This window comes from Ipomoea nil, unplaced genomic scaffold, assembly GCF_001879475.1.
Source record: "Ipomoea nil cultivar Tokyo-kokei standard unplaced genomic scaffold, Asagao_1.1 scaffold0666, whole genome shotgun sequence".
Classification (NCBI taxonomy): domain Eukaryota; kingdom Viridiplantae; phylum Streptophyta; class Magnoliopsida; order Solanales; family Convolvulaceae; genus Ipomoea; species Ipomoea nil.
In genome coordinates, this window is record NW_017617094.1 from 1,307,354 (window position 1) to 1,333,295 (window position 25,942).

The following is a 25,942-nucleotide window of genomic DNA, read 5'->3' on the forward strand; positions in this document are numbered from 1 at the left end:
TATGGAATCTAGTCCCTAAACCTGATGGTGTAAATGTTGTAGGAACAAAGTGGATCTTTCGCAACAAGACCGATTCAGCTGGAAACATTGCTCGCAACAAAGCAAGACTAGTTGCACAAGGCTACTCTCAAATTGAAGGTATCGATTATGAAGAGACATTTGCACCAGTAGCACGCCTAGAATCTATTCACCTTCTTCTATGTATAGCGTGTGCTCTAGGAATAAAATTGTTCTAGGTGGATGTCAAAACGGCTTTTCTAAACGGATATCTGTCCGAAGATATATATGTTGCTCAACCTAAAGGGTTTGAAGATCCTCATCATCCGGACTATGTCTACAAACTGGACAAGGCTCTATATGGTCTAAAACAAGCTCCGAGGGCCTGGTATGAAAGACTATCCCAGTATCTTCTCCAGCACGGCTACAACCGAGGGGGAGTCGACAAAACCTTATTTATCAAAAGGTCAGGTAAGCATATTACAATTGCTCAGGTTTATGTTGACGATATTATCTTTGGTTCCATTCAAACAGGTGCTACAGATCAGCTGGTTCAAGTCATGCAGCAGGAATTCGAAATGAGTATGATTGGCGAACTAACCTATTTTCTAGGACTACAAGTCCAACAAACCAATGAAGGTATTTTTATATCTCAAGAAAAATATGCAAAAGGCCTGCTAACAAAGTTTGGACGTGAGTCAGCCAAAGAAGCAAGAACGCCAATATCAACAACTACAAAATTAAGCAAAGATGAATCAGGGAAGCCAATTGATCCTACTTTATATAGGAGCATGATCGGGAGTCTACTGTATCTGACAGCCAGTCGTCCAGAAATTATGCTCAGTGTTGGAATATGTGCCAGATTTCAAGCGGCTCCTAAAGAATCACATCTTAAAGCCGTGAAAAGAATAATTAAATATGTCAAAGGTACTCTCAATTATGGCATTTGGTTTTCGAATGATACTAATCTGAATCTTGTAGGATACAGTGATGCCGACTGGGCCGGAAATGCAGATGACCGCAAAAGTACATCTGGTGGGTGTTTCTTTTTGGGAAAAAACTTAGTTGCCTGGCTAAGTAAGAAGCAAAACTCGATATCTCTCAGCACAACTGAAGCTGAATACATCGCAGCGGGTAGCTGCTGTACTCAACTCTTATGGATGAGACAGATGCTTCAGGATTATGGTCTACATCAAGAGTGCATGACTCTCTATTGTGACAACACTAGTGCTATCAACATCTCCAAAAATCCAGTTCAACATTCCCGGACTAAACATATTGAAATACGGCATCATTTCATAAGAGAATTGGTAGAAGACAAGGAAATCAACCAAGAGTACCTTTCAGCAGAGAAAAATCTAGCGGATCTATTTACAAAGCCTCTGGATAACACAAGATTTGAGTTACTTCGAGCTGCTCTCGGGGTGTGCAGGTTTTCACTCTAAGTTTGTTTTGTGACTCAAATAACGTTTTGTATTTTTTTTTTGTTTTGTGTTATTTCTTTCCTTTTCAGATTTACTCCAGAAAATCCTCCGGATATGATCTTTGCTCCAGTACGCTCTCCAGACCGGAAAATAAGCCTCTTTGACCGCACTAAATAATCAGAATTTTTTATTAATTCTTTCTCTCACTTAGCTGTTATACACCACCGTTTCTTCCCCAAATTTATAGAATCCAATCCCTACAATTACTCTCATTTACCTTTAAAATCTCTTCTACCCAATTCTTCGAATCCTTGCAAAAATCCTCTACTCAATCGATCCGATTGCACCTATCTTTCTCATGGCTAGTCATTCTGATCTTAATCCATTCCTTTTCTACCTCACGGAAGATGATCGCCTAGATCTCTATCGTCAAATTCTTCAGGGAACAGCTCCGATCTCGGACATCTCTGCTCGCCGGGTTCTTGCAACACTTCTTCGATACCCATCTCTGATGGAAGAGTTGTCTGTGAAGGACTCTAAGGAGATCTTTTCCAGAGCATCAGGGATCACGGATGACCCATGGCCGCTTGATGAAATCTTAGGTGAGGAGCTTCTTCAAGGAGAACTTCGGGCTCGGTGACTGCGGGCTCAATCTACGGTTTGATTTCTCTAATCTCTTAGGGAGCAATATCTAATTGCTTGTTAATTAGGCATGCATCGCATTTTTTTGCTTATCTATGGTCGAGTTTATTATGCCTAAAAATTGCTTCTTGCTTTGATTATTTATGGTATGTTAGTGTTGAGATTGTGCTATTGCCTTGTGAAATTAGGACCCCTCTGCTGGTTTGTCTATTGTGCCTCTGTCTGCGATTCCCTTCACAGGTTCCCAACCTCAAAACACGGACAAGGCCACTTCCAAAAAGGCTGAGCGTTCGCAAGATCCAGCCACTGCTCTAGCCAGAGATCCAGTTATTGATGATCCAGTCTCTGCTCCAGGCTCTGTTCCAGAGAAGGTTAAAGTATCGATTCGGGACATCGTCTCTGAACCTGAAGATCCATCTGTTCAAGCAGCCATCATCTCAGACACTATTGCAAATATGCCAAACTCTGCCCGTGCTGAATCGGCTGTCCCAATTATCAGAGTGCCCTTTTCAAAGGCCAAAGGGAAAGCCAAGGTTACTGATCCCGATGAAGAAGTTTTTGCTGCTGCTCCGGTGGCTAAGAGAAAGCTTCACATGTCTGATGATGTTGAATTTGTCTCTGAATCTCGTCCTAGCAAGCGTTCTGAACATAGGCCAACGGGTCTTGCTCAGCGTACACGGTCAAGAACAGGTGTGTCTACTCCAGCGCCTCCACCACCTTCTGCTCCAGCCTCTGCTCCTGCTCCAAAGCTAGCTCCATCAACCAGATCCAAGTCAGTGAAAGTTTCCAAAGACACGCTGTTCAGACCAATCCTGTTCTCTCCTACATTGGAAACAGTATGGCAGCAGCATTCCAATATAGATATCTTGGTTGAGAATAATTTTAGTATTGAATACCTCATTCGCGTGTGCAATATCATTCCTCTGCTTAGAGCTCAGAATCTTCTCCAAACCATCCAGAATGTGGGAGCTTATTCTGCCTGGCTTATTCCAGAATTCTATGCCAATCTCACATCTGATTCTCTTCGACCGGCCTCTCCACATTATCATCAAGTCTTTCTCCGGGATACTTGGTATGATTTTAGTCCCTCTATTATTAACACTTTTTTTCAGCGTGATGCGTGTGATGATCTTTTTGATCCTGCTGGGGATTTTCTTGCATCCCATCTTACACACAATGAGATCAACGTCTGGCCGAAGGATGGTCTGCCTTTGAATGTACTTACTACAGTCTATTCTGTTCTCTTTCGCCTAGCTTCTAGCAATTGGATCCCGAATGTCTCTATGCACACTGTAAATAAGAAGATGGCCTCTCTCTTATACAAAGTTCGACATCAGCTGCCTATTGATCTTGGTCATCTCATATATCATCACATCATGGGGTTTGCTAAGAAGAAAGAAGCCAAGATTCATCTACCATTTCCGTGCCTTATCACCGGTATCTTGCAACAACAAGGGCTTCAACTCTATTCCAATGAAGAGCTCTGCCATGTTACTCACAAGACCTCTATGGACTCTCGCATCTTCCAAAGATCCCACTATGATGATCGGGCCACTCTCTCCTCTGTTCCACCTGCCCCTACTCCCACTGATACTCCAGCAACTGGCCTGGACTACGCACCGACTGCTTCTGCTGCTGACTCTGCTTCGACACTGACTGTTCTCAGACAGCAAGTTACCTTTCTCACTTCACACATTGCTACAATGAAAGATGCATCTCTTGCCATTCAATCTTCGATCTCTACTGCCGAGGCTCAGCTACTTCGCGCAAATCGCCAGATTGCCGCTATTGAGGCTGCTCCTACTGATGCTCCTGCTGGTGATGACGAAGACTTGGAGACCTCCTCCTCCTCCACCCAGTCCTAATACTGCTCTTTGTCCATTAGATTGACAAAAAGGGGGAGTGCACGTAGTAAGGGGGAGTACGTTTGTTTTTTAACTTAGCCATAAGTGCCAGTGAATAATGTGGTGTGCTCTACCGTTGGTTGTTTTTGCTTTTATATGTGTTAATGTGCTACGTGTTTTATCTTGACTATGTGATAAATGATATGCAGCTATATTATGTGATATATATGTGTTCTGTGTTTTCTTGTGATCATGTGTTTGTATGCCTTAATTGTGTTTGATCTTCTCTGGCACAACATTGGTTAAGTTTAAAGAGGGTGTGTGTCTAGCTACTCTTGACTAAGTGACTAATCGATCTCAAATGTATAAATTATTCATTTGGCAATTAATTTTAAAGCCGATGATATCTTTTAGTAGTTTTGTCAACTAATAGCCAAAGGGGGAGATTGTAAGTGTAAATATATTGCACGTTTAAACCTCGTTTTTATTGGCTTAGATTAGTTGTCAAAGTAGTCCTGGATTAGTCACGTCGTCTGGAGTAGTTGACTGGATCAGCGCAAGGAAGTAATCCAGGAGATATGAAGCTTATTCAAAAGTACTTATTCAAGACCCTATAAATAGGAAGATCTACATCTAATGGAGCAGCCGAATTCTAGGAATGGAAGAGTGCATGTTTTGAGGATCAAAACAGCTTTTACAACCTATATAATGCTACCTTAATTAGCATTCAAATTGCGCACTCTTTCACAAAGTCTTACACTGAAATTTTGATGCATCTATACCAAATATATTCTGTACTGTTGTGTGTGAAGAAGATCTTGCAATCAGTTCATGAAGCAATGAAGAACGCCTGCACATCGGATCCACTGGAGTAGTTATAGGTTATACTGTAGAGTGTAATTAACTACCCTTTTGTACTCCGTTTTTCATCATAGTGGATTTGGGTTGATGTGAGTGGCCCCGCAGACGTAGGAGTGAGGCTCCGAACTGCGTGAACATATCCTGGTGCATGCTTTCTTTTACTGCTATTCATTTCATGTCCTTTATTATATCTGGAATATGTTTCATCTAGTCCAGTGTTATAATTGAAATAAATTAAATGTTCTAAAGGCTTTATCTTGCATTCAAAGACTCACGTGCTTTTTCATAACAGTTTACCATCTATTTCATTAGGTTACCTGTTTTATGTAGATGATGAGTTGACATTTTTTATAATTTTTAATAATAAATTTTAAAAGTAAAAATTAAAAATTATATATAAAAAAAAAAAAAAAAAAAAAAAAAAAAAAAAAAAAACGTTGGCAACCACCCTTTTCCCCCTCCTCCTTCGGCTTACCATACACAAGTCCTGTTTGCTAAAGGCCTAAAGTTAACAGCCTATGATTACAGATTCATGGATTAAATAATGTAATGTGGGTGATGATAGGTCTATTTGCAAGAAAATTTGTTGATTTGCTAATGGCCTAGAGCTTATGATTACATATTTTTGGCTTAAGTAATGTAAAAAAGGTCATGACAGTCTTGTTTTCAAGAAAATGCCTTCCAGGCAACTCAACCACGTTCACTGGAGACGAAGGAGGAGAGGAAGGGGTGGCCGGACCTTTTTTTTTTTTTATAAAAAAATTATTTTTATTTTTAGAATTTATTATAAAAAATTATTAAAAATGTCAAGTCAACATCCACGTAAGCAGGTAACCTGATAAAATGGATAGTAACTTGATGAAATGGATAGTAACCTGCTATCCGGTGAAATTGCATACATTTGAGGTGTTCAGTGGTCTAATTGCACTCTCTCTTTTACGTTCAGTGGCCTAATTACATTTTCAGGTTACGTTCAGTAGTGACCAATTTGAACCTTATTCCTTAACAGATTAGGATGTGATGACCATGAATTGTAATCACAACTTCCCTTCTACAACGTAACTGTTATGCGTTTTGACTTGAAAACACAATTTATATTTTAGAAGTTCACAATTTCAATACTAAAAATACATAATTTATACGTCGTTTTGCAAGGTGGACCCTGATCCATGGTATAACAACTCGATTATTTATTAAGAAACAAATATTATTATTACATGGATTTATTGGGCACAAATTTGGTAAAAATTAAAATGACATTTCTTCAAGGGAACTGAATATCAGTATCAATGGTGGTACCAGCCTTCCAATAATCAGGAATAATAGCCTTCTTGGACTCTATCCATTTTTGGCCACTGACTAAGAACCTAAGTTTAAGCTCTCCCTTTGGTGGGTTTTGCAAGTCAAACACTGTTCCATATGAACGTCTCATTGGTATCCATTTGTAGCTTGCTTTCTGCAACAATTTAGTCAAAACACCATTAGCAAAACAAGAGGGTTTTGATTAATTACACTTCTAACAAATCAAGAAGTAGGTGCTTTTAAACACTAATATTAACCATATAGACTTTAATTTTTTTATTTTATTTTTTTTTTTTTTGTAACTAGAGAAACGCAACCACATCCGAGGATATGTACGGGATAAACCCAATCTTGTAATCCTAGCTAGCTGACAAAGGACAGCAAGAAAGTAAATCAATCTAGGTTGTGCATAGCTGACCGGCTCAATCCAAAAAGGACAATAAAGAGGTAAACCTGCCTAGATTGCTCATAGCTCACACGGGTTTAGCTCACTAGTTCAGTATGCAGTATTTGGGAGAAGAGACCAAGGTTTGAACCTCGGTAGCGGCAGTGTAGGGATTATGCCCAAAGTGGACAGATCCCCCTTGTGCGCACCGACATTTGACCCTGTCTGTTGAGCTATTGAGTCACCCTGATTTACATCCTCCCAAATGCTCTGTTAGGCTGGGTGTGGGATCCTTGTAGTTTGAGATTCAATCTTAAACCTAGATTGCTCAAACCAAGAAGCTAGCTTTTATTGGGAGTTAAATTTAAAACTTTGTGTTTATCAAGCAAACAGATGGAACAATTTGGCTGAAATGATAGTGCATGTGGTATTAATATTGTTAAGAAAACATATATACAAACCTCATAGACCTCAATGGAGAGAATATCATCGGCACCACCCTGATTGAAGGGGAGAATAGCAAGATAGCCATGATAGTTGCTCTGCTCAAGAATTTTGATCTTAAGCTTGCCGTGCCCACAAGAAACCCTTTCATAGTCGACGTCGATAACGCCTCGTGCAAAGAGATCCTTAGCGGTGTAGGGTTTTGCTAGTCCGGCGTAGGCATTGTGGCTGAGAATGAAGTCAGTTCCAGGGCCTTCTCCATTGTCTGTGATCACCACCTTGACTCCTTCTTTGTTACACAATGCTTCATCCTTACACCTCACCTGACCATCCAAATATTATTATTATAATATTGTTAACTTTATTATGGTGGTATTTGGTAAATAGTTGTTAGCTTATAGCTGTCGATTGTGTTAGTGGGTTTGACTAGTTGGTAGCTAGCTGATGGTAAAGAGACGTTTAATAAATCAGATGTTAGCTGATAGCTGATACGTGTAAAATGACTTTCTATCTTAAAAAGCTTATGAAAATAACTATTTTGAGCAGCTTTTCAAATGTTAGCATTTTGTAAGAGTAAGATGTTACAAAAAGTTAATTTATCAAACACGACTGTTTAATTAAGTCAAACAATTAATGGTGGTCAAATAAGTCAAAATTGACTAACAACCTAACTATGTTACCAAATAGTGCCTATATATTATCATCCATAATATAATTTTTTAGACATGCATGTGATAGTGACAAGACAAACTCGCTATCACTATTTGAAATTGTGCACTAGTAAATCTTGTCTTATGACCATAACCAACAAACGGCTACAATGAGGTAAATTACTCAATGGCCAATAGGCCACTCTCACTAGGAGTCAAACTTGTAACATTACCGTTATCAAGTTAACAACAGGACCAACTTGATTGGAATTGCCTACATGTGAAATTTAAACATTAGATGGACTCGATTAATTGTTAACATACCAAGTAACAAGCACCACAGCCAGCACCATAACGATAGAGACGGCTTGATGCAGCGGAGACTAGACCATCGTTGATGCTTCTTCCATATTGCCCATACCCACAAGCTCCAGCTGATCAAATCAAACCAAACCATTATTAGCATCAAATTAAAATGCTACAAATCAATTCAAAGAAAATTTTTAGAAATAATTTATTTTGAGTGACGAGGGAAACCGCAGCCACTATCTTAGAGTAGGCATTGGGTATATCCTGTCAGCTCAAATCAAGAAGACCTAAAACACTCTCACTGGGAGTCGAACAGTCTGACCAACTTGACTAAGGTTGGCATGCAGAAATAAGTATTCAAAGCTAAAATTTATTATTGAAGACATATATATTACTTGGAGTTCCTTTGCCATCAGGTGTGGTATAATAGGTTGCCTTGGAAGGATAAGTTTGGGTGTAGCAGAATGCAGCTGGCAGAACCATGAAAATGCAGAGTAGAGTACAACCTTGTTTCAGTGAAAACCCCATTTTCTTAACTTAAACACACAAAGTAAAGAGAGAAACACGCAGAGAGAGAGATGTGGGAAAGTGGAATGAAGAAATCCCATATTTATAGTTTGGGATGATGTGTTGATGAGAGGGTAGGTTTTGAAGTTTTCTATATCCTTGTACTGGAAACCCTTCCTAATTTCAACTCTCAGCCTGCAGTTTTTGAATCTTTCTCTATGTGGATGCATGAAGTTTCTTTGAAGTACATTTCTTTTGTGAATAAGTCTAATTAAAACCATGATTACTTAATGGCTCTGTTTGGTAAAATAGTTAATCTATCAGCAAATTTTGACTTATTTGATCACTATTAATTGTTTGATTTGGTTATAAGTGTTTGGTTAATTAGTTTTTTTTTGTAACTTCAAAATGCTAAAATTCAAAAAGTTGTTCAAAACAACTTTTTCAATTAACTTTTTGATAAAAGAAATTATACCAAACAGCTATCAGCTAACAGCTAATTTACCAAACATCTTTCTACAATAGCTAATGTTATCAACTAATTATACCCTCGAATTAACCCAATCAGCTAACAGCTAACAGCCATTTACCAAACATGACCAATATGTAGTAAAAATAATGAAGTTTTAGCTCCTAAATTATATCTGAATAGCAACTAGTTATTGGGCATTAGCATGTATAATTCCTAGATTTTTTGCAGTTTTAAATCTTTCACATCCTTTGTCTTTAATAAGTTATGATTGAATATTGTTCGCACAGGCTTATCTCACATTCTCACTGATTCAATATGTAGTATTTGGAAGAAGAGACTAAGATTCAAACCTTGATAATAGTATTGTGGAATTATCCCCATAGTGAACAGATCTCTTGTGTGCACTGACATTTAGTCCTATCTGTTGAGCCATTGTCGGGCTAGGTTAGAGATTCAACCTTAATCTTTAATTATACGGTAAAAATATAATCAAAACTGTACATTGATTAAAAGTATATAATTTATTATTATTTTTTTTTTGAAATACTTAGAATTCTTATCCAACTTATGACCGTCCATATAAAATGGTAATCGGGATATCATCACACTACATGGTAATTTTTTATTTTGAAAATTAAAGTCGAAAAATTTATTAAATTAAATGTTCAGTACAAGAAGGAATAGAAAACAATCAACTACTTGGACCAGGCATGAGCCATGGTAGTTAATTGGCGTATATAAATTATTTATGTTTGGGTTGAAAAATTATAATTATAAGCTATATATATGACTCCTCCCTTAATTAATTTTAGGACATCTTTTCAAGGGGCCGGGTAAATTAATTAGCCATGTTGACTTTATGATTCTAGAATGACAGTGGAAATTATTTATAGGGATAACTATATAAACTATGGTTGGACAATTGGACCCGATCACAGGTTTTTAATTGCAACACGTAAATCCTAAAAACTATTTGTCAATTCTAAACTAACTAATAATTTGTGCAAACAACTAAAGCAAAATGAATAATTTATCCATTGCTTGAATTGGCTTAGCTTGTTACGTTCTTGTTTGTTGATATGCTTATTTGACTTGTTCTTGTTTCTGGATAATGTTTAGTATTTTTTTTTTCTGAATTGTAGGCACCTCCTTTGGGTGGGACAGTTGGCCTAGAGATTTAAGGCTGCTCTATTCCCAAAATCAAAATTTGAACCATTGACTTTTGGTTAAGGATGGATGAGTTCCTTCTACTCAACCACAACCTCCAGGTTGGATAATGTTTAGTATGCATATAAGATTATTTAATATAATATAGAAAAAATTGAGTTTTAGGTAAAACTGTTTTCTTTCATAATTTTGGAAAAAACAAACAAAAAAAAAAACAAAAAAAAAAACAAAAAAGGAAAATTTCACACGGATCCTTGAAGTTCAAATAAGCATATCAACAAACAAAAACAAAAACAAAAAACAAAAACAAAAAAGTTCATACATACTTTCTCAACCTATTCAAAACTGGATCAAAGTACCTATGAAGTCCTTGTACTATAGTGTTTTGTTCAATTTAGTCCTTGTACATTTATTCTGTTCAATTTAGTCCCTCTACTTTAAAAAGTGATAAAACTAAGGACAATTTTCCAAATCTCATTACGAACATATATGGTAGTAATTATTTATTTTGGACATACTAATTTAATATATTGGTGGTAAAAATAAATTTTTTTAAATATTTATAAAGTAATATATGAGTAGGAATATAAATATCATCAGCGTCACGTAACCTAAGTTAACGATAATATTAACATTGTTAACTATTGTCCTTAATTGCACCATTTTTGAAAGTACAAGGACTAAATTGAACACAATAAAAGTATAAGGACTAAATTGAACAAAACGCTATAGTACAGGGATCTCTGTTACGTACAGAAATTTAGTACGCAACGGAAGAAACCTTTCGAGCAGGCTTCTGGCTCCAATCCGTATTCGAGTTACGGTAACTCCAAAAGAAAAACAATATAATGGAAGAAAATGATGAAGAACTCTTCAGTATAATTCATTTTTGCATACCTTTAACATTACATAGAATACCCTATATATACTATCTCACTTCCTAAAATAATGTAATTATAATAATGGAATGACTAATTATTCTCCTAATTACCAATTACACATAAATACTAATTATTTTCCTAATTACATATATAAGGTAATATATATTATTCTTGCTACAAGATCAATGCCCATCAATGGCGTATCACTCCTTGCCTCTTCGAAAATCACCTTGTCCTCAAGGTGGAAGTATAAGTGGTTCGTCTCTTGAGTTCTACCCAACACAAATATTCAACCCAAATTTTTGGTTGAAAAATGTTAGGAAGATTGTACATCAGGTACAAGGCTCGACCGAACCAATACCATTGCAATATAGAGACAAATGAGAATTTCTTCTTGTGTAACCCGGTAACAAAATTCATTTTCTCTTGCAGTGTGTTCTCTTGGATATAAACTGGGTTTTTCATGAGGTAGATTTCTTTTGTAGGAGAAACTAGTAGTACATAAATCTTTTCTGGCGCACTTTCATCCTCCTTAGTAGAACTCAAACTTGTACAATTCTTCATAATCGGCATTGGTTCTGCAACTGTCAATGAGATATTAGGAAGGGGTGGTGGTGGCTTGTCTAATATGTGTAAATTTTTCTCCTTGAGATCATGAACACTTTCATTATCAACCACATTCATTGACACCTCAAATTGTAGTTGATCTTTTGGCATTGTTTCCTTGAGGATATCTACATACTTTCTTGGACCATCTAGTTGACTTTGATCTTTTTCCAATTTATGAAGACTGTTGTGAGACGAATAATTGCTAGTGACATGGTTAATCTCCTCAATTGATACAATCAAACTTTGCAATGTTTGATTAATGGTTTGGAGTTGGAGATTCAAATTATTGGTGTGGATAATTTGATTATGGACGAAAACCGAGAGATTTGTTACTAACCGATCTGTCATGACGGTATGTAAAAAATCAATAAGTTGATTTCAAGAATTGTGATAAAAAAAAAAGATAATGATAAAGAAAAAATACGAATAGGGAAAAATTTTGTGGTATTTTTTTTTTCTGATTTGGTTGAGAACTTTTTTTTTTTTTTGAATTTTCTAAGGGATGCTGCCAAAAACAGAAAACAAGAACAAAAATAAAATAAAAATAAAAAGATAGAGAATACTCTCACCAATAGACTCAATGAAAGCACCAATGTTACGTACAGAAATTTAGTACGCAATAGAAGAAACCTTTCGAGCAGGCTTCTGGCTTCAATCCGTATTCGAGTTACGGTAACTCCAAAAGAAAAACAATATAATGGAAGAAAATGATGAAGAACTCTTCAGTATATTTCATTTTTGCATACCTTTAACATTACATAGAATACCCTATATATACTATCTCACTTCCTAAAATAATGTAATTATAATAATGGAATGACTAATTATTCCCCTAATTACCAATTACACATAAATACTAATTATTTTCCTAATTACATATATAAGGTAATATATATTATTCTTGCTACAAGATCAATGCCCATCAATGGCGTATCAATCTCGTAGGTACTTTTACCTCAAAACTGAGGTTTGAACTTAAAACCTCTCATATGAAATGTCACAACTATGCCGCTTGATCACAAAGCTTTTGGCCGCGCTTAAGCTTTAAGTTAGTACTAAATTATAGTTAAATTCCTACTGCTGTTCGTTGTAAGAAATAAATCATTACAATATTATGTCGAAATAATATTTAATAAAATGAATTAGGTTAAAAGTATATAATAAAAAAATATCACAAAAGATGTAAACCTCATTAGTGTAAACAAAATGAGACTCGTGCCTGATGTAGTAAAACCCGTTATACTGTGCACCAGGGCGCAGAATTATGTAAGTTGTGTGGGGGAGTTGACGCGACACAGTTTATGTGTCTTCTGTTATAAAATTATGTACATTTTATTATACAATTCTGTACATTCGAAACAGAAGATTCTTTTTAAAGAGTTAAGAGTTTATGTATTATATTAAGAGTTTATTTGTATTATTTGAAGAGTTTATGTGTATTATATTAAGAGTTTATTTGTATTATTTGAAGAGTTTATGTGTATTATGTATTATGTTAGATTATGTGTATTATCATTTCAAGAAAGATTATGGCCCTGTTTGGTAAAATGGCTGTTAGCTGATAGCTGTTTGCTGTTAGCTGATTGTGTTAATTAGAGGGTATAAATACTTGATAACATTAGCTGATTGTAGAAAAGTGTTTGGTAAATTAGTTGTTTTGTATAATTTCTTTTCTCAAAAAGCTAATTGAAAAAGTTGCTAGGAGTAGCTTTTTAATTTTAGCCTTTTGGAGTTGCAAAAAGCTAATTAACCAAACATTTATATTGATATTTTAACTAAATCAAACAATTAATAATGGTCAAATAAGTCAAAATTGGCCTATAGGCCAATTTTTTACCAAACAGGGCCTATGTGTATTCAGTTATACAATTCTATACATTCTATTATACAATTATGTACATTCGAAACATGTGAATTTTTTTTTAAAGAGTTAAGGGTTTATTTCTATTATGTTAAGAGTTTATGTGTATTATGTTAGATTATGTGTATTATCCTTTCAAAAAAGATTATGTGTATTCAGTTATACAATTATGTACATTCTATTATACAATTCTGTGCAGTCTATTATACAATTCTGTACATTCGAAACATGAGATTTTTTTTTTTTTAAGAAACTAACAGCAGACACGGGAAAAGGTACAAAACGACGTCGTTTTGGGCTAGGGCGCACAATGCTTTGTGAGCCCTGGTGCACGGTATAATTTGCCGGTGGATACTACAAGGATACTGCTATTTCGTAAGGTATTGTGATGTCTGACTTCGGTCCCTTTCACAGTCTGCTTGTTGGTTTAAGCCCTTAAGCTCCGGTTACGTTACAGTGGGTCAGAGGTTGGTGTAAACGAGTCGGGCCGAGCTCGAGCCTGGGTAGGCTTGAGCTCGAGCTCGTTAATGGAGGCTCGGCTCGAGTTCGAGTTCGAGCTCGATCAAGCTTGAGAACTTATGCTCGAGCTCGAGCTCGGTAATTTTCGGGCTGCTCGAGCTCGGCTTGATTGTTCAAGTTAGAACTCGAGTTCGATCTTGAGCTCGAGTTCGAGCTCGATTTGACATTGAATTTGACCTATTTAATACTTTTGATTTAAAATTCAAACTACTTTGTTTTATCCATACATAAATAATAGAAATCTTTTAGGAATTTTGAGTTCAAAATTTTAATTTTTAATTGTTATTTTTATATATTATTATTATTATATTATGTATTATATATATTATATATTATATGGCTCGCGAGCGGCTCGATGAGCCACGAGCCTAGAATATCTAGGCTTAGCTCGAGCTCGATTACTAAACGAGCTGCTCGAGCTCGGCTCGAACTCGATTTTGACCGAGCTCGAGCCGAGCTTTGACCGAGCCGCTCGCGAGCTGCTCGGCTGATTTACACCCCTAGCTAAAGGTAGGGGTGTAGAAATTGCACAAAGTCTCATTCTTTGCATCTAATGCGGTATTTATAGAGATTGTCAAGGAACAACTATCGGTCTATCGGCATCCACAGCAAGTGGAGCGCATGCAGAGGGCGAGGCTGGCGGTCCAGGCTAATCCGTCCACGTGTTCGCAGACTCCTGTTGCTATAGGGTTCGCAATAGTTGTATTTAGTTGATGTTCTAAGGATTGGAGGTCGGGGCTCAGTCCCAACCTAAAATGATAAGGGGATGCAATCGGTACAGATCTCCAGTTTATTAGCGAGGCCTTTGCGGTTTGGGATCCGGGTCGGGGAGGCAGTCAGGGCCGACCCTGGGGCAAGGGCAGGCTGGGCCCTTGCCCAGGGTCCATGCTTGGGAGAGGGCCCTATCCTATCTCTTATATATAGTATATATGTATTGAGTATAAGTAATTTATATACATATGTTTTATGGTATTGTGAATTAGCTTGGTTGGTAAGATACTTAAATTTTAACCTCATTTAATCAAAGGCCAGTGTTCCAATCCTTCCCTCCACATTTTAGAATTCCTCAACTTTACTTCTTTGCTTATATTCTAATGTATCTTTTAAAAAATTATTTTTATTGATTTTTTGTGTTTAATACGGAGTAGTATTTTAATGTAGTTTTTAAATATATAAATTTTCATATATTTATACTAAACATATTATGAAAATTTTTTATATTAATTTTTTAATGCAATCCTTCCCTTCACATTTTAGAATTCCTCAACTTTACTTCTTTGCTTATATTCTAATGTATCTTTTAAAAAGTATTTTTATTGATTTTTTGTGTTTAATACGGAGTAGTATTTTTAATGTAGTTTTTAAATATATAAATTTTCATATATTTATACTAAACATATTATGAAAATTTTGTATATTAAATATATAAATTTTTATATTAAATTTTTAATGCAGTTTCTAAATTTATAAATTTTTATATACTTATACTAAACATATTAGAAAAAATTGAATTAATAAAAGTTCAATCAACTCATGTTAACCAAATCGATCAGCCTAATCGAGCCTAAGTGGTGAGATTAGATATACTCATGTGTAATTTTTTCTGTTTGAATTGAATGAATTATTTTTCTAATCTGGTATCAGCCTAATCGATCCTACTGATCGCTTCCCTTTCGCAAACAACCCCCTTTTCCCGTTTCCATTTTTTTTTATCCGGCGACAATGTCTTCCCGATCCTCCGATAGGCGTTCCTCCGCCGGTGGTGCACCACCACCGTCTGGCAACAACCCCCTTAATGGCGCGCGCAGTTTTCGTGCTCTATCAAGTCAATCCAATCAGATTTAGGGGGTGAATACAGAAAATTACACACAACCTTCCAATCCTTGGGAATTGAACACCGGCGGTCTTGTGCGTATACGCATGAACAAAACGGAAGAGTTGAGCGCCGTAACAGACACATTGTCGAAACGGGTTTAGCTCTTCTTGCTCAAGGCTCCGTCCCACAAGAATATTGGGACTACGCTTTTGAAACTGCCACCTGTTTAATTAACTACATTCCCACCTCGGTCTTAAAGTTTGAAAGTCCATACTATCGCCTCTACAAAAAATCACCACCGTACCAATTTCTTCGTGTCTTCGGGTGTCAATGTTACCCCCATCTACGGCCTTATAATCGGCACAAGATGGAGTATCGTTCCACCCCATGTGTCTTCTAGGGATGGCAACGGGGCGGGGCGGGGGCGGGGAGTATGCTCCCCATCCCCGTCCCCGCTACCCCGTCCCCATCCCCATCCCCGTCCCCGTCCCCGACGGGGAATTAAAAATATTCCCCATCCCCGTCCCCGCGGGGAATTAGGCGGGGACGGGGATTCCCCATTCCCCGTCAACTTCTAGTTAAAATGTTAAATAATGTTAAATTTAATAATAAAAATTTTAAAATAGCAGTCCTAATTTTAAAAATTAAAATACTATCTATATATATAGTTAATTACATATACAAATATAGTGTACTGTTAGTATAATTACATATAAATGCAATACTGCCACCACTATATATATATGTACTATATTTATATATGTAATTATACTAATAGTACACTAACAGTGTATTATATTTATATATGTAATTATATATATATATATATATATATATATATATATATATATATATATATATATATATATATATTCGGGGACGGGGCGGGGCGGGGAGGGGTGTCCCCATCCCCGTCTCCGTCCCCGGCGGGGAATCTCAAATGTTCCCCGTCCCCGTCCCCGTCCCCGTTCCCCGAAAATCTTCCCTATCCCCGTCTCTTTCGGGGCGGGGATCGGGGATCCCCGTCGGGGACGGGGCACATTGCCATCCCTAGTGTCTTCCTAGGTTACCCACCGTCCTATAGGGGATACAGATGCATGGATCCAATCAGTGGGAAAACCTATATCTGTCGCCATGTGCGGTTTGATGAGAATGTGTTTCCCTTTGCAACAGGTTCTGTGCAGGTTCAGGACTCTACACCTGCATCTCTACCTTGGGCGTCAGCTCCCGTATCACCGGTGCAATCTTGCCAACTTATGCCAACTCCGGACCCTGAACCAGTCCCGTTGGCCCAAGAGGCACCTTTGTTGGCCATTGAGCCAAGTGCACCTAGACAGGCCCGGAAACGAACCGTTGTTCAACCTCTGGCTATGCGCCTTCGGCGTATGACTCGGGGTTCTAATGAAGAGCTCCATGCTCTAACAGCAACGACTGATCCAACGTGCTACTCCCAAGCTGTAGGCCATCCACAGTGGTGTGACGCAATGGATCAAGAGTTCAACGCTCTTCTTCACAACAACACGTGGCGATTAGTTCCCCCAAACCCAGCCATGAACATTATTGGGTGCAAATGGGTCTTCCATACAAAACGAACTGCCGATGGCTCGATTGATCGCTATAAAACTCGTTTGGTAGCCAAAGGCTTCATTCAAGTCGCAGGGGAGGACTTCTTTGACACGTTCAGTCCAGTCGTCAAACCCACGACAGTCCGCATCTTGTTTTCTTTAGCTGTCTCGAACAAGTGGACTCTCCGCCAGCTAGATGTCTACAACGCCTTCCTGAATGGCCATTTAGCCGAGACAGTATACATGAAACAACCACCAGGATATGAAGATCCAACACACCCTGATCATGTCTGTTTTTTGCAGCGGTCTCTATATGGGCTTAAGCAAGCTCCAAGGGCCTGGTTCAAAAGACTTCACGACTTTTTACTGTCTGCAGGTTTCTTTTCGTCCAAGACTGATGTCTCATTATTTTACCACTCGGCGGGTGTCTCGAAAGTGTTTTTACTCGTCTATGTGGATGACATCATCATGATGGGCAGTGACGCCGCTCTTGTTAAGTCCTTGCTACGTCGCCTTGCATCAGCGTTCAAGATTAGAGATCTTGGCACTCCAGGGTTCTTCTTGGGCATCGAGACAGTATCGGCTAATGGCGGGATGATTTTTTCACAGCATAGATACATGGTAGACTTACTTAATCGGTCTGGGATGACGGACTGCAAATCCCTCACTACTCCAGCGTCTGTTTCTCAAGCTGTCACTCCATCCGATCAGCCTTTTGAGAATCCTACGCAATATCGTCGCATTGTTGGGGCATTGCAGTACCTGACTATCACTCGGCCAGACCTCGCGTATGCTGTCAACCGCCTATGTCAGTTCATGCACTCTCCTACTGACGATCACTGGGCAATGGTCAAACGTGTGTTACGATATATTAAGGGTACTCTTAACTACGGTCTTCGACTTACTCCTTCCGCTTCAAGTGACATCCATGCCTACTCCGACTCTTACTGGGCTGGGTGTCCGGTCGACAGGAAAAACACCAGTGGCTATGCTGTCTTCCTCGGGAGTAATCTTGTTTCCTGGCTCTCTCGGAAGCAACGCCCACTGTTGCTCGCTCCTCCACTGAGGCGGAATATAAAGTCCTAGCTGATGTTGCTGCTGAAGTCACCTGGATGGTCTCTCTGTTGCGGGAACTTGGGTTGCACACTGGGCGTCCCTCCAACTTATGGTGTGACAACCTTGGCACTACATACTTATGCGCTAACCCTGTGTTTCATGCTCGGACGAAGCATGTTGAGATAGATTACCACTTTGTTCGTGACAAGGTAGCCTCCGCCGACTTCGTGGTCAACTTTGTCTCCACCAAGGATCAGCTAGCCTATGTTCTCACTAAGCCACTACCTGGACCCCGGTTTACAGCTCTGCGAGACAAGCTCAACATTGTGGATCATCAATCTTCTGCTTGAGGGGGTGTATTAGTGTTACTGTTATTATTATCATTTAATTATATGTAACATAGTTTGTATTTCTGTGGTCCTAGAATTAGTCTTATATTTCTAGTCTATTAGTCAGGAGTGTTTAGTGGTGAGATTAGATATACTCACGTGTAATTGTTTTGTGTTTGAATTGAATGAATTATCTTTCTAATCACTGGGAATAAAGTGGGAATTTAAATTCCAGTGTTTGGTTGACAGGAATATAATTACTGGGAATTTCAATTCCAATGTTTGGTATACATGGGAATTGAAAGGGAATAAGTAGTATAAAGTCAGAAATGTCCATTATTGTTGTTAAACATTAATTTTAAGTTAAAAAAGGAAGGGGTAATTTTGACTCATCACTATCTTTTTTTCCCAGGAATTAAAATCCCAGGGGGGACATGGGATTTTAATTCCATGAAAATGGAGGAATTGCAATTCCATGGAAATGCAATTCCCTCCAACCAAACTACGGAATTTAATGGCCTTTGGAATTAGGTGGGAATTAAGTGGGAAGGGAATTTAAAATCCCTCGAACCAAACACCCTGTTACTTGTTAAGATTAACTAGTTTTTTTATACTAATACTAAACCCTATACTATATATACATATATACATATATACATATATACATACAAATATTATACATGGGGTGGGGGTGGGGGTGGGGGGGGGGGGGGGCCCTTGCACCCCCTTTGGCTCCGTCCCTGGTTATATGATATATTTTGAGATTGAATTATAAAAAAAATTAAAAGATAATTTACTCCCTACCTTGTTATGAATATCTAATCAATGTAATATAGAAGCTTCTATCATATGTCATTGTACTCAAATTATTCTAAAAAAGATTGAAATTTATGTATTTAAAAGAAAAAGTATTTATAAAAATCATATAAATAATATAGAAGATGTGTGATTTATAATATGCTTTATGTTCAAACTATTTTATCTAGATAATTATGTTTCATATCTTTTTGCATTTTTTTATTGTGTTTTGAAATATTTTAATTTCTTGCTCCTAGTCAAAAAAAAAAAAATTTAGCTTCACATATGTTTGTAATTATTGTTTTGTAAATTTTTAATAATAATTAATTTATTATTTATTATGCTAACAATGTTATTGTTTATAAGTTTACTCAATTTTAAATTATTTATTCATTTTTATAAACTATAATAATTATTTATTTAGGAAGGCACTTATACGATTATTTATTATTTTGCATTAAGGAAAGCACCTGTAATTTTTTTCAATGATTATTATTGTGTATGTAAAATTGTTTAAAAACTTGTTAATCTTATTTAAAGTTATTGACATTAATAATTTTTCTTTATTTAATTTAAATTTTAGGCATGAAATATATATTAACCGGGATCTATTTTTTTTTTATCCTGCCCTGAGCCTATAAATTGATAGGACCGGCCCTGGAGGCAGTAGCTCGGGTCGGTGGCGATCGGACCAGACTTTGCACACTTAATGGGTTCGATACCGATCTAGTGTTATTTTATATTAACATTTTTATTTTATATTAATTAACTTTGATATTTTAAAATTGTACAGTATTTGCTTATTTCAATTTTCTTCGTATTAGGTATTAATTTAATTACGCAATCTGCATAGTATAACTACTATTTAAAATAATGGACATTTTAACTTTTCCAAATTGTAAAATTTAATTTAATCCTTCTTTGAAAGATCGGAGGAATACAACCGCGTTTAGAATTGACAAATAATTTTTAGGATTTACGTGTTGCAGTTAAAAACCTGTGATCTGGTCCAACCATAGTTATCCCTATAAATAATTTCCACTCACATCCTATAATCATAAAGTCAACATGGCTAATTAATTTACCCCTTGAACTGATGTCCTAAAATTAATTAAGGGAGGAGTCATATAGCTTAGCTTTCCTAATCATGGTTTTAATTAGACTTATTCACAAGAAATGTACTTCAAAGAAACTTCATGCATCCACATAGAGAAAGATTCAGAAACTACAGGCTGAGAGTTGAAATTAGGAAGGGTTTCCAGTACAAGGATATAGAAAACTTCAAAACCTACCCTCTCATCAACACATCATTCCAAACTATAAATATGAGATTTCTTCATTCCACTTTCACACATCTCTCTCGCTCTTTCTCTCTTTAATTTGTGAGTTTAAGTTAAGAAAATGGGGTTTTCACTGAAACAAGGTTGTACTCTACTCTGCATTTTCATGGTTCTGCCAGCTGCATTCTGCTACACCCAAACTTATCCTTCCAAGGCAACCTATTATACCACACCTGATGGCAAAGGAACTCCAAGTAATATATATGTCCTCAATAATTAATTTTACCTTTGAATGCTTATTTCTGCATGCCAACTTTAGTCAAGTTGGTCAGATTGTTCGACCTGTGGGAGTGGTCTAGGTTTTTTTAGTTTGAACTGACGGGATTTACGTACCCAGTGCCTATCCTAAGATAGTGGTTGCGGTTTCCCTTGTCACTCAAAATAAATTATTTCTGAAAATTTTCTTTGAATTGATTTGTAGCATTTTAGTTTGATGCTAATTAATAATGGTTTGGTTTGATTTGGTCAGCTGGAGCTTGTGGGTATGGGCAATATGGAAGAAACATCAACGATGGTTTAGTCTCCGCTGCCTCAAGCCGCCTCTATCGTTATGGTGCTGGTTGTGGCGCTTGTTACTTGGTATGTTAATGTTTAAATTTCACATTATATTTCTGGGCAACCCTAATCAAGTTAGTCAGGTTGTTAACTTGATAATGACAAGGTTACAAGTTCGACTACAAGTGATCGAAAACGTTATATTGGTTCTTTCTGTTTGAACTGATCAACTAGGATAACTTTGGTTGGTTTACCTCCTTGTGGTTGTTGGCTAAGATTATAAGGCGGAATTTATATAATAATGATATTTGATTGGATAGGTGAGGTGTAAGGATGAAACATTATGTAACAAAGAGGGAGTGAAGGTGGTGATCACAGACAATGGAGAAGGCCCCGGAACTGACTTCATTCTCACCCACAATGCCTACGCCGGACTGGCAAAACCATATGCCGCTAAGGATCTCTTTGCACGGGGCGTAATCGACGTCGACTACGAAAGGGTTTCTTGTGGGCATGGCAAGCTGAAGATCAAAATTCTTGAGCAGAGCAACTATCATGGATATCTTGCTATTCTCCCCTTCAATCAGGGTGGTGCCAATGACATTCTTTCCATTGAGGTCTATGAGGTTTGTATATATGTTTTCTTAACAATATTAATACAACATGTACGATCATTAACCAAATTGGTCGAACTGTTTGTTTGATAAACACATGATTTCGAATTTAACTCTCAGTAAAAATTAGTGGTCTATCGGCGTTCTTAGTTTGAGCTGATCAGCTATGAGCAATCTAAGCTGATTTACTTCAATGGGTGTCAAGGTAGGCAGAAGCCCGTAGGCCATCCCTAAACTGCCCCGCGGCGGGGCAGATTAAGACTTAGAACTTTTGGTCCGCAAAAATGCAGGCCTTGCGGGCTTGACGGGCAACGCAGGCTAGCCCGCATGAGCTGCGGGCTTTTCATTAATTTATATATATATATATATATATATATATATATATATATATATATATTAAAAATTATATATACATAATCCTAACCTACAGCCTTCGCATGCCAACTCGCAAAAGCCAGTGAAAATAAAAGCCCGCAGTGGGGCGGGCCAAGTCGCATTGACACCCTTATTTACCTCCTTGTCGTTCTTTTTTGTTTGAGTTGATCAGTTATGCACGATCTCAACTGGTTTACTTTCTTGTTGTCCTTTGCCAATTAGGATCATAACTTAAGATTTATCCGGTGCACATACTCGAATGTGGTTGCGTTTCTCTAGTTACAAAAAAAAAAAAAAAAAAAAAAAGTCTAAATGGTTAATATTAGTGTTTAAAAACACATATTTCAATTCTTGATTTGTTAGAAGTGTAATTAATTAATCAAAATCCTCTTGCTTGTTTTGCTAATGGTGTTTTGACTAAATTGTTGCAGAAAGCAAGCTACAAATGGATACCAATGAGACGTTCATATGGGACAGTGTTTGACTTGCAAAACCCACCAAAGGGAGAGCTTAAACTCAGGTTCTTAGTCAGCGGCCAAAAATGGATAGAGTCCAAAAAGGCTATCATTCCTGATTATTGGAAGGCTGGTTCCACCATTGACACTGATATTCAGCTCCCTTGAAGAAATTCCAATTTAATTCATACCAAATTTGTGCCCAATAAATTCATGTAATAATATTTATTTCTTAATAAATAATCATAATAAAAATAAAAAATAAAAGTAGTGTTAATGATCTTCAAAGTGATTAATTTTCAATTGTCATATCGTGCACTAGGGTGCACAATGCATTGTGTGCCCTAAAAATTCCTTGTTTCGTATTTACATAATTGTATAGTAGAATAGACATAAACTCCTAACATAATACACATAATCTAACATAATAGATAATACGTACACATAAACTCTTAACATAATACACATAAACTTTTCATATAATACAAATGAACCCTTAACATAATACACATAAACTCTTAACCCTAAGACTGCAGCATCTCAAATTCTTTTTGAGTCTGCACTATTTATCTGGTTTTCGGGAGGCTTTTTAACTTCACAACAACAAATCACATAAACTCTTAAGGCGCACAATGCAATGTGCACCTTGGTGCACTGTATAATTTGCCATTAAAGGGGGTGTATTCAATCATGATTTTTGTAGACTTTTAAAATCATAGATTTTAATAAACTTTGATTGATTTTCATTGAGTCGTTCAAAACTTTTTAAAAATTTCTAAGACTCTATAGAAAGTCTATATAAAAAACATTCATAAACTTTTATCAACTTTTTTTTTATTATTTTAAAAAGTCTACAAAAGTCGTTAAAATTCTAAATTAAATACATCCTTACAAACTTTCAATGATTTTGATTCTTATCATTTATAATTTTCTTACAAAACATGTTATAATATATCACAAAATTCTTCTTATTAAATAGTTCTTCACCCACATCAATATTCTCAACATTATTATTTTTATCCATAATATGGTGAGACTTATATGCTAATTACTTATATCTACTATATATCTACAATTTTAATAAGAGCCAATAATGTTAGGCCCTTAATTGGAATAAAAAAAAATGTCGGTACTACTTGTTTCTTAAAATAAATGGTTCATAGTATTTTGATTTTAGTATTTTTGATGATTTTCCTTATTTACCCTTTATTATATTATTTTCTTTCCTTAAATAACCTTAAATTTCGTTAGTATAAACTTTATTAACGGAATATTTTGTTAACTATTTATTATTCTTAACTTATATAGTCATTAATTTCTATAAGAAAGGTCGTAGGTTCGAACATCATTCTAATTAGAGTTAGCATAATTGTTAAACATATACTACGAATATGTTAAAATGTATTAAAAATAAAATATAAAATTTAACATAAACTTTAGTCAAATAATTAGTCCGACTAAATACATAGCATTTAATGATTATAAATCAAGAACTTTGATAATCATTTTATTTTCTTTCATTAAAAAGTAATAAATTTAATAAATTTAAGTTCGGTTTTTTTTTTTTCGTTTAATTAATCTTCTTTTGATTATTGAGAACAAAACTTATTATTTCAATTATGCTTTTACCAATGCATGAAAACTTCTAAAGAAATTTGTAAGTTAATTTTTATTATATTGTTATAATAATATCTATTGTAACTTTATATTTTGAATTATTTATTATCATCATCTATTGACCGCAATTGTCATTGACAAACTCTCAAAACAATTTGTCTCAACAACGAATGGAAATTAAAAAAAAAAAAATCAATGATTTCATTATTGTGGATGAAAAGTATGTACGCCACTTTATTCAATCGTTATGTTGTGGAACTGTGTCCACCTTGCAATGTGAACACAGTTCTATGTTCATAATTATTGAAATATATGTTCATAATTATAAAGCTATATATTCATAATTTTTGAACTTCATATTCATAATTATTGAACTCTATATTCACAATTACAGAACTCTGTGTTCATAATTACTGAACTATATGTTCATAATTATAAAGCTATATATTCATAATTTTTTAACTTCATATTCACAATTATTGAATCTCTATATTCATAATTACAGAACTATATGTTCATAATTATGTTCATAACTCTATGTTCATAATTTTTGAACTATATATTCATAATTATGAACAGTTTTGGAACAGTGTCCACCTTTGTCCACCTTGCAAGGTGGACACGATTCTACATCATAATTTTCCCACTTGCTCTTATTACTTAAATTAAAAAATAAATTAGTAGCTACAACAAAAAATAATACATATGCATTTAATTAATTTAGAATTAGATGTCTCACAACACGTGAAACATGTAGGAGAAAACTACCGCTACCAAATATCAACATGTGCTTGTAAAATAAAGAGTTCATAGCACAACTAAGATCTCAGTCATATACACAACAAGACAAATCTAAAACTTCATACACCATAATCTCATTGCATGATGAATCCCTCTATGATGGCAATTTATATCCTACACCACGGCGCGCGTTGCACTATGCGCCCAGATGCAAAACGACGTCGTTTTAATTATTTTTTTTTTGAAATTTCCTGCCCCAGTGAATGGCAGTAGTTTTTTCTTTAAAAAAAAAAACCCGCTGTTCAAGAATGTACATAATGTTATACTAGAATACACATAATGTTATACATGAATGTACATAATTATATAACAAAATATACATACTCTTTTTAAAAGATAATACACATAATCTAACATAATACATAATAAACATAAACTTTTAACATAATACACATCAACTCTTAACATAATACACACAAATTTTCTGATTCGGATGTACATAATTGTATAAAAAGAATGTACATAATTGTATAAAAAATACACATAACTGTATGAACCAATACACATAACGTTGTGAACAAATACACATAACGTTGTGAACAAATACACATAATCTCAGCAACTTCCTACCGTGCCTCCCAACACTACCCCAAAACGACGTCGTTTTGGGAGGCGCGCGGCGCACAGTGCTATGTGCGCCGTGGTGTAGGATATAACGATTGCTCTATGATACTACCAATAACCCAAATGCACATGACACACTACCAAAAAAAAAAAAAAAAAAAAAGACATGTACTGAAGATGAAAATAATAATTTATTTAGACTATCACTTTTAGACTTACTACTTAGATTAGCGTTATTACGAA

The 25,942-nt window shown here is 36.0% G+C and overlaps 2 protein-coding genes across 2 annotated transcripts; one reads left to right on the forward strand and one right to left on the reverse strand.

Annotated features, from left to right (window-relative positions):
* Positions 1-5,953: 5,953 nt before the first annotated feature.
* LOC109174855 (expansin-like B1) lies at positions 5,954-8,432 on the reverse strand. The gene is made up of 4 exons (XM_019324085.1): positions 8,254-8,432; positions 7,874-7,983; positions 6,917-7,222; positions 5,954-6,224 (listed from the first exon to the last, which is right to left on the reverse strand). The coding sequence occupies exons 1-4, from the start codon at positions 8,384-8,386 to the stop codon at positions 6,033-6,035; spliced, it is 741 nt and encodes a 246-aa protein (XP_019179630.1). The 5' UTR covers positions 8,387-8,432; the 3' UTR covers positions 5,954-6,032.
* A 12,357-nt stretch (positions 8,433-20,789) lies between these two features.
* LOC109174854 (expansin-like B1) lies at positions 20,790-22,994 on the forward strand. Its single transcript, XM_019324084.1, has 4 exons — positions 20,790-20,972; positions 21,248-21,357; positions 21,594-21,899; positions 22,694-22,994. The coding sequence occupies exons 1-4, from the start codon at positions 20,840-20,842 to the stop codon at positions 22,883-22,885; spliced, it is 741 nt and encodes a 246-aa protein (XP_019179629.1). The 5' UTR covers positions 20,790-20,839; the 3' UTR covers positions 22,886-22,994.
* The last annotated feature ends 2,948 nt before the right edge of the window (positions 22,995-25,942 follow it).

Excerpts from the sequence above, each read along its gene's own strand:
- LOC109174855 (XM_019324085.1), bottom strand. The coding sequence starts at position 8,386 with ATGGGGTTTTCACTGAAACAAGGTTGTACTCTACTCTGCATTTTCATG. Across the intron at positions 7,984-8,253 it reads TGATGGCAAAGGAACTCCAA|CTGGAGCTTGTGGGTATGGG; the intron begins GTAATATATATG and ends TGATTTGATCAG. Across the intron at positions 7,223-7,873 it reads GCTGTGGTGCTTGTTACTTG|GTGAGGTGTAAGGATGAAGC; the intron begins GTATGTTAACAA and ends TTGGATGGTCAG.
- LOC109174854 (XM_019324084.1), top strand. The coding sequence starts at position 20,840 with ATGGGGTTTTCACTGAAACAAGGTTGTACTCTACTCTGCATTTTCATG. Across the intron at positions 20,973-21,247 it reads TGATGGCAAAGGAACTCCAA|CTGGAGCTTGTGGGTATGGG; the intron begins GTAATATATATG and ends TGATTTGGTCAG. Across the intron at positions 21,900-22,693 it reads TTTCCATTGAGGTCTATGAG|AAAGCAAGCTACAAATGGAT; the intron begins GTTTGTATATAT and ends AAATTGTTGCAG.